This window comes from Cryptotermes secundus, unplaced genomic scaffold, assembly GCF_002891405.2.
Source record: "Cryptotermes secundus unplaced genomic scaffold, Csec_1.0 scaffold250, whole genome shotgun sequence".
Lineage (NCBI taxonomy): Eukaryota > Metazoa > Arthropoda > Insecta > Blattodea > Kalotermitidae > Cryptotermes > Cryptotermes secundus.
This window is the reverse complement of record NW_019738873.1, coordinates 1142187-1151947: the sequence shown is the minus strand read 5'-3', so window position 1 is coordinate 1151947 and position 9761 is coordinate 1142187. Positions and strand designations below refer to the sequence as shown.

General features: G+C 38.6%; 1 protein-coding gene across 4 annotated transcripts in view; it reads right to left on the bottom strand.

Moving 5' to 3' along the window:
• LOC111871101 (neurofibromin) overlaps window positions 1-9761 on the bottom strand; it is a 93357-nt gene that overhangs the window by 10109 nt on the left and 73487 nt on the right. For 2 of the 4 annotated variants that reach the window (XM_023863899.2, XM_023863901.2), the window contains 4 exons: window positions 9371-9460; window positions 4332-4534; window positions 2527-2713; window positions 1226-1412 (listed from right to left, as the gene is read on the bottom strand). In XM_023863899.2, coding sequence (XP_023719667.1) covers window positions 1226-1412; window positions 2527-2713; window positions 4332-4534; window positions 9371-9460 — 667 coding nt within the window. The remainder of the gene's footprint in view (window positions 1-1225; window positions 1413-2526; window positions 2714-4331; window positions 4535-9370; window positions 9461-9761) is intronic. The other 2 variants (XM_023863900.2, XM_023863902.2) reach the window with 1 other exon arrangement.

The window sequence follows — 9761 nt, the reverse complement described above, 5'->3', positions numbered from 1 at the left end:
CGCGTCCCCCGTACTTAATCTTCCCGGTTTTCCCGGCCCTTCCCCCCCCCCCCCCAACTTAGCACACTACATCATATGGCCTTTATTGCTCTCAACATCTCGACAGACATGGTAGCATCTCTTCCCTCAAGAGAATCCAACTAGCCACACCAGTACTTCGTCATGTCATTGACGTCAATAGCCTGTCCCCAACCTACCGGTTCTTCTTGTCTACAGCACTTCCTAGTGCTATTGACCTCAAGGTTCCTGGATTCTCTGGCCGTTTTCCCCCCTCCCTTAATCAACACAACACCATATGGTCCTAATCACTCCCCACTGCTCCCATTGGTCCGTTCTCCCTAACCACCCCCCCTGCCTACTTCGTATATAAGCAGCAACTTTCACATCCTATCACCACAGCTACTGCTCTCCGCATTCCAAGCCATTCAACTGCTCTGAAGATGGAGGCGCTACGTTCCTCCAAAACGTCGGCCAAAATGAAGAATACACGGTGCCTAAACCCAGAAGACGACTTTCTTCATTGTCATCGCCGTGAAAACCTCAAAACCTACAAATTAGATTAAGCATAGATCCCACTCTATATAGGCCTTCTGTGAAGATACATTTTCCTGTGCAGTTTCAAGTCACATCTAATATATTCCTATTTATTTCCTAGCATGTTATCCAGTTCTACAGAATGCCATGCCGCGTCAGACACAAAAGACTACTCACTTATTTCTTACCTACTACATATCTCATATTCATGCAATGCTTGACACCATGTTGCTACTGTAACCTCAAATTGTGTAATTCTGGAGTTTTGACTCACTGTTACAAAGCTTTATTTATATCTAGAGAAAGAAAATATTAATCTCTCTCTTAAAGTAATGATCATGTTCTTCAGAACTGTAAAGTGCACTACACCAAAAGCAAGAAGCCTTTAGTGACACACCCAGAGGATAGTAATCTCCTGTGCATTTAATACATAATTCAAATTCAGAGGTACATCAATAACACTGATAGCTGTTGTTACTTAGCTGCGGTGAAACGAAATTGTTCCACAGTTAGTTTTTACTTTCAGACATGCTCACCACAACTGTGGCTGATGTCTGTCAGATATAACATGCATGCAAATGGTTTACTAATTATGGTGAGTAAGCTGAATTTCAGCATCTCACAGTGATAACTATGAGGAATACTATCTTCTGGGATATCTCAGAAAATGGTACTTTTTATGATGACTAACCCTTTTCAGTAGGAGATCCTAAAGTTAGGCTGGACATTGATGAACTAAGGTTCATATTGCTTGAAACACTCAACATGGAAGGGTACTGGGCCAGTTCCACTTCCTCTTCCTCAATAGGTAAGCAGGTCTCCACCATGGCTTCCAAACAGTTGACAAACAGCTCTGCACTCTCTGCTGTGCAGTTGCACTGGAGCACACAAACGTTACGTCAGTCAGTGTGCTCTATCAACTTGTTCACCATTTTAAACTTTATGTACTGGATTTCTTGCACCTTTTTGAAAATAAATCTGTTCCTTTTCAAATAATTACAGATCATTTTATTATATTTTAGCATCCTGTTGCATTGAGGCATTATCCTTATTATTAAAGTACATGTCAATAATGCAACAATATAAAAGACATCAACAATATGTCAGTCACTAAAAATGTATTTTAATACTGTATGATGTTAAAATCATTAAAATGTCAATAGGACACTAAAAGTATTGTAACATATTTGCGCTATGCAGGACACCCCCCCCCCCCCCANCCCCCCCCCCCCGCCACTGCTACGGTAATAGGCCAGTCAACACTCTGTCCCCCTCCCCCCATGGTGACATAACAGCACGTCCCACAATGACGTAACAGGGAACACCGCGGTTACTACGCAGCAATAAACAACTCTCGGCAGCGTTCCCCAGCAATGCCTGTAAAGACAGCGTTTACACAACAGTGAAGCGATGTGGGTTTTCCACTGTCCGACTGTGGGTTTATAAAAGTTACTAGAGAGCGTAACCAGTCAGTTGCAGTCTAGCATTCGCCAGAGTGATTGGAAGCAGGAGAAGTAATTGTGATACTACAGACAGCAGTAGTGGTGTAACTGCGAACTGTGTAATTGTAAGAGGGAGTGGAATAAATTCGCTATATCCAAGGCGGCATAAATTTATTTGTTGCATGACATTTATACATGACATTATACATTAAAAGTGATTATCAAAATTTCTGAAATGTCTCTAGTTTTACATGTAATTTTCTAGTTTTACGACATGTTTCGGCCTCACATGGGCCATCAGCAGGTGATTTTTCTCTTTGGGGAGACCACTGTACTGTTCACTTGTCCACTGTGCTTCCCCAAAAGAAAAATCACCTGCTGATGGCCCATGTGAGGCCGAACATTTTGTAAAACTAAAAAAAGACACATTATCGCACACATCCCTAACATCAACATTTCACACGCACAGTGTCCAGCTCTACATCAGTTACCTCTTTCAAAAGATGAACATTCTGATGAACATGTTAAAGTTTTAAGCATAAACAATTACCTTTGTAAAAGGACCTGCAAACCTCCAGAGACCTCCAAAGCCACAACTCTGCAAATAGTGGAGTTGCTGCTGGGTTGTATCTTCGCTGGAAATCATGTTCTGTATGATGGCCTGCACGGCATTCAAGATCACATGGTCATGACAGGCTGACAGCACACTGTTTATTTTGGCACCCAGCAGACTGTGACTGCATTAGACACACCCATACACTTGTTAATTTTAACACAGTAAAATATGAAACACAGAATCAATTCCAATATCAGAATTCCAGTTACATTTAATTTACGAACATTTGAATATATTGTGACATGGAAACTGAAAGCCCAGAATACAGAGCCAGAAAAATTGTTTTCTGTTGGATAACGGCTCAATAAACATATTGGAGCGATGTATACATATACGACCACAGAGCAATTATTGGAAAAGGGGTTTTGTATGCAGGTGACCCAAAGCCCAAAGGAACAAGTTAGTTAGAGACCCTGTGTGGAGGCATGTTCGAATACTTCCACCGTAGTCCTGCATGTTGTAGTGGAAGACAAAAAGGAAACCCAGTGCCTGGGTATATAACTGGGCCACCTTGTTCCTGGGGGACATAAATATGGGGACCTGGTCCTTCAGGTTGGGGAGGTCTCAAATCTGAGACAGTAAAATATGGTCATGAGTCCCATGGAACTTTGACCCAAGAATGACTGTGCTGACAAGGGCCAGTGGCAATTGTAAATGACAAACCCATCCTCTAATTAGAGAGGATGCCCACATCAACAAACCGACAACTATCAGACAGTAACAAAAATGTGTTCTTTGTCGCCAAATGGGACTTTACATGAAGACAGACTGCCTGACTGATCGTTGGTCGTAACATAACTTTGACAATTTTTCCTTGCATTTAGTTAGTTGCTGTCAAGATTTAGTTGCGAGCCAGCTGCTATCCAGTGACGACATCAGCACAGAAGCAGAGAGGAATATCCATTATTAGGAGCGGTTACCTAGCAATGTGTGAAGACATAGAAGACTTAATGTCTCAAGTAGTCATTTGCTGAATATGAAGATCCATACATCTGTGAAAGTGTTATAGTCACCTGTAGTTACGAATTATAAGTGTTCAATAAATCCAATTTTCAATCCAAACCCTGTATCTTGTCACTAACACACTTGCAATATGAATGAAACTATTGTCTATCTACCTACTTTAATATTTCAATAATTCAGTCATACACCAAACAAAAAACAACACTTCATGTTATAAGGTAAAAATGGAAAAAATGGAAGAAAATGAAAGTAGATGTCCAGATTTCACCACAAAAAATTAAAAGAAAAGCATCACATTGGAATCAGTGCCATCAATTTCTACAGCCCACGAATATGCCAAAAAGGCAATTCAACATCCCATCAAAAACCCAGTTTATTACTTTACTTCCCCACATAAACCTACTGCTTTTTCACTTCTCATAAGGAAAACAGCGCCAGCATACAAAACAAAAGAGAGTTTTCACTTTTTGATGCTGTTTCATTACAGTCATCAAGGAACCCTGGCAACAGCGCTAAGCAGGCATGACTGCTGAAACTACCGATAGCAGAATGAGTCATTAGCGCTGATAAATGCATGCCATCAGGTGGTCTGATCTTGTGACTGCAGTAAGTTGCATTAATAGTCAGTATCTGTTAGAGGTGTCGATAGGCGGTCAACGTTTATACTGGAATGAAGTTCACTACTGAACAGCATGTGTTTATTATCTAAACTTTTGGAAGAAAAAAAACTTACTTANGTGTCTCTAATCTAAATATCACATTATTAGATAACTTACATGACAGGGAAAACTTTGGGGAACACAACAGAAGCTTCTGCCAAATACTGATACAGGATACGTGTCTCATTTTCATCTGTTGAGTATTTCACAAGAGTGGCCAACACAGTAAGTACTAATGCTTGTGTTGAGAAATCAGTTAGCACATCAGGATCCAGGAGAACATTGTTTTCATTAGACACCGACACACGGGCACTACGATCCTGCAGACATAAGAACAATATATAACATACTTTAGCAGAATACAAGGCACAGGTGCACTCTGTATTTGAAAAGATAACCTTACATAACACATGAAAATTAATTTGAAAGAAAAATGTAATTAACATTAATGATAACATAGAAATTGTGTGACTTTGTAATGATTTTTAAGTTATACAAGACTATGATGAAAAACACAATTCAGGCTTATGGAGGCAACAGATGTTCCCATCCCTTCACCACTGAGAAATATCTTATTTTATATGTGAACATAGCATATTATCATGTGCATGTGTCTCTCTCCCCTTGCCTTAGTAACTTTCATAAATAAAACGACAGGTTCACCATGTCATTACATGCCACTCCATCTCTAACTTCCTGTTATCAACAATTCTGCTCTGAGACAAACACAAGCACCAGTGTGCACTTCTTAAATTTTGTGGCAACAGTCTGAAAAATATACATCTCTGTGCTAACAAAGTTCTTTTGTATAATCTAAATGAAGATGGCAGCACCATAAGATCTATATTTAGCTTTTGGTTTTATGGTAATAATGGACCATTAAGGTCAGGCATGTGAAATTTTGTGGAAATAGATCATACCCATACCTACAAATATACATACATCAAACTTTATTTATATGTCAACACTTACAATATGGCAACACGCAAAACTTTGATATTATATCAGGATATTTAACAGTCAGACTTAAGACTAAGTATCAGAGAAAATTACACACACAACTGTATCACTAAATTTTACAGTATAATTATGCATTCATAGTTCTTCATGATACATAGCAGGAACGTGCGTATCATATATTCTCCCTGGAATTTTTCTTTTAAATGGTGCACAGTGAAATGGACGTGGTCATGAAAATATTGCAGAAGATACTAAACCTTTTATAAAAACAGTATCAACAGCCTAATCACATGGTACCAGCTTTTGTACAGCACTATCTGAATATTTTTCAAATCATTAAACACCTTTTGCAAAACACTAGCCTAGACATTCTTCTGCACTCTGTCATATATACTGAAGATTATTTGGGCTATTTAACAATGTTTTCTCAGCTGCACAGGTTTAAGTGTTAAACTGCAAACTGACTGATGATAATGGACTGGAAAGAATGTGAAATAAAGCACTATAGAGGTATAGTCATACCTGCGCATAACTAATTAAGCACTACATCATGAAGGAGTATGAGGAGTGGATGTATTAACCAAAGTTTTCTTGACCTTGGCACCACTTGCAGGCGAGTGGTCTGCTTCACGCTCCAGCAGCTTTACTCCAGGGGGAAAGAGCATCCTGTACCCATTGGATAGGAGGATGGGTGAGCCTAGAACTGATCTGGCAAACTTTAAGAAGAGAAAATCAAACTTTGGCTCCTCGGTTTTCCAGCCCATAGCCAGTTGCTATACCGAATGCAGTTCTGGAGGACAGGTCTGTGGTTTGGAAGTGGTCCACTTGCCCGCCGACACCCAGCTTGAAGTTGCCAGGACACTTGGAAATAAAGCAGTAGTGGCCTATTTTATCCCACCCCAGAATTTGCTTGAAGATGTAATAAGAGAAGCAACAAAACAATCTCAGTCAGGATAGCTAGACTCCAGGCCAAAATTTGAACCAAGAACTAAATATAAAAGATTCCTTCCCATTCAAACACATATGGTCTGTTGTGTTGTTCTGTTCACAGAGTAAACAACAATTAGACACATGAAAATGATGTAAAGCAGAAGTTACATTTACTCGTCAGGTTGTAGCAAACACATCACTAAAGAGCTAATGTTACTTCTAGAAGGAAGAAGGTGTTTTGTCTTTTGCTGTGTCTACTTGTTGAACTCAGCATTAAAAGCAATATTGCATCTGATTAAACTCATATATCCTCTCACTTTGTCCTTGTCCCAGTTCTGGATCCTAACATCCTCTGGACACAACTGTACAATACACATTCAGAGTGAATTTAATAGCTATTCTATTAAGTTTAAATAATATTCTGTAATATTTAATCCATTTCAACTAAAGCAGTACAGTTTTCAAAAAATAAAGTACACATAAACATAGTCAAGCATACTTACAGACAATACAGTGCATAATAAATGTCTTATACAACATACATTCACATTCTGTTAAAATATGTGAATATTAACATGCACAAGTGAATGCAAACAAGCCAGGATATTTTGGTGGACACTATGGGATTCAAACTGCAAAGTATTAAGAAATGGTCACCCATTACATGAAAATCCAATTGATAAGACTGTATTTTGTTGGGTGTTCCAAAAATATACAAAGTTCAATAAACTAATTTTAAAAATACCCCTCTTTCAGTACTTGTAATGAATTTTAGTAGCAACAAAAACACGCCTACCCATGAATGTTTCCAGCCAACTATCAAACAGTGCTCTTATGTGTTTACTTCCCTTTACTATTACCCATATGCATACCAGTAGCAGTACCTGTTTCTTCATGTCAGATATGGCTGCTTTCCATGTCATATCACAATATAGAGCAGCTAACATGTTAGGGAAGGAGTAACACTCAAATATCATATTCACTGCCAATTTATTTTTGGTTGACTTTTTTATTCTTTAGTAAGCATCCAAAGCAATGAAATAAACAGTTCCCTGGGACCACACTGAATAATCCATTATCACATTTTTATGAAACACTATAATAAGCCTTTTTGGCAAAGAATGTATGACAGTACATGATGACGGAAATGGCCCAATAAAAATCATGGCTTCTTAAGAAATAATAGAGCATACTACCAACCTTAAAACAGAATTATGAAGTTCATCCATCGGGAAATGTTTAGAGCATACAGTATATTTCATATAAGCATATGGTGTCTATGACCTGCCACTTCCTGTCATAAAGGTGACAACAACAACCAAATTTTGTATTATGGTATTTAAGCACAAAGATCAGAAGAAATCAGCAATTAGTGTATTAAAAAAAATTAAGAATGAGAATTCAAATCACATTCACAAGCTAAAAATCAACACTTCCATATCAGCACAACAGCCTCAACTATCATACATGGCTTGAACAGCAAATAGTAAATTTTGAAGTATCACTGAGTGCTCTCTATTTGATCTGCGTAGGGAAACAGGAAACTTACAGAATACTGACAGGAAAGCTTTTGCGGGAAGTCTAGCAACCAAAATAAGAAACACGAATTCACACTGTTGGATTTGAGGTTCTCATGGCGGCAGTGACTGTGAAGATTTCTGTCTTCTAATGGTGTGTGGTTTCGAGACAGCCCAACATTTTGGAGGAACATACTGCCTCTATCTTCAGGGCTGAAGAGTAAGCCATGCAAGAAATTAGATGTGCTGGCTGTTACTCTTAAAACATCAAGATGGTGGCAGTATGTTCCACTAAAATGTCAGGTTCTCTCCAAACCATATGGCACTACAACCCAAAAGACAGTAATCTCCAAGAATTCATACTGGCTGACTTCTATTACTCTGTAACATGTAAGACATTCCACATCATGTCTTTGTTAAACTGGTTTTCATAATTACCTGGGAACAAAGTCAGATATCTGTGAACATAACATAACCAAGCATGATAATCTGAAATTCCATTTCCTTTGCTTTATCACTGAACTACAGACCTCTGCTTCTCTGTTATGTCATTCGTGAATTTTGGAAATTACAATAACAAATTAGTTACTATAAAACATTACAAACTGAAAGCTACAACATAACCTATAAGCGTCAGTGAAACCCTAAAGACCTGTACAGTACCACAATTTACAGGTCTTACTCCAAAAAAACACACTGATAGACATGCATACTATACTGTGTTTGCTATAATACTCTATACTGGGGCACAAAGTTTACCATTAAGCATGAGTTTGTGTAGTGATGAAATAGGAAAACTGTGACTCTACAACTGAACTAAGAGCCATCATGCAATATAATGATTATCATAACATGCACACTAGTAAAAATCCAACAATATTGCATGCATTTACGAACAGAAAACTGGAAGTACTACCTTATTTGTAAACATTCAGTGATGTTAAAATGCTATGAGATGTAACAGAAATAATATACAATAAAGCAATGAAAATAAAGAACAGAGCCCAGAGAAATACATAAGCCAGTATAGGATCTCTTAAAATAGCACACAGTATTAAAGAGATCAAGGGCCAGTTTTCTCCTCTGTTTCTGTGGGCCCATAAACAGCAAATGCCCTGCCACCTCCCCCTTTCCCCATAATAATTACACCAGCATTAACTTTTTAAACAAACTGTATACAAATTACTCAACCTGTCATGATTCTTTCAGCTACTTTGCGTTAGCCAGGCCAGCTTAGTTAGTATACTGCCTAGGCTACAGGCTGGACAACTGAGGAATCAGTGTTTTATTCCTGAGTGGAGCAAGAGATTCTTTCCTCTCCATGAGGTCCAGGCTGGCTCTAGGGCTCAGCCAGCCTCCTATCCAACAGGTACCAGGGGCTCCTTCCACAAGAGTAAAGCAACCTGGGAATGAAGCTGGCTGCACACCTGCATCTAGTGTAAAGATTACAAATGCTTCCCCACACAACTTCATGGTGTGGTGCTCAATTAAGCACAGGGATGACGGCATAATCCCATTAATTACACAAAAAAATAAAACAATTCTTAATGGTCTTTAAACTGAAAACATAAAAGAATTTATATATATGGACTTTATATGCAATCCTGTGTTCCATTACTTTTTTTTAACTATATCTATACACATCAGATTTGCCTAAACATAATATTATCAAATAATATTTCCAAAATAAGAAGTCAGCAAACAAATGAACTACTCCCCTCTACAGCCACAGGAAACATTACTGCCTACCTTGACATCTGACTCATCACCCGAGTTTGGCTCTTTAGTTGTTGGAACGGAGAATGAGCGCTGCGTTCGGAAGAGAACTCGTGCACTTGACTAAGTTGTACCAATGGTGATTAGTTGATTGATCAGTCAGTTGGATGGATTCCACCAACACAAATGCAACAAGCAGGGGGTAGAAACAGATGGAGAGAGAAAGATAGTAAAAACTTATTGGAAGTCAGGCAAAAACACAACAGACCAAGAAAACTGAGGAAGCTGTGACAATATCGGCAGTGTCGCCACTGTTACTGATTAGCAAGCCGAACTAGTAAATATTGCATCTCTTTAGCAGCAGACCACTGAAACAAGAAATACTGCCAACATAACTTCACCTGAAGATCATATTCTGTGAAGT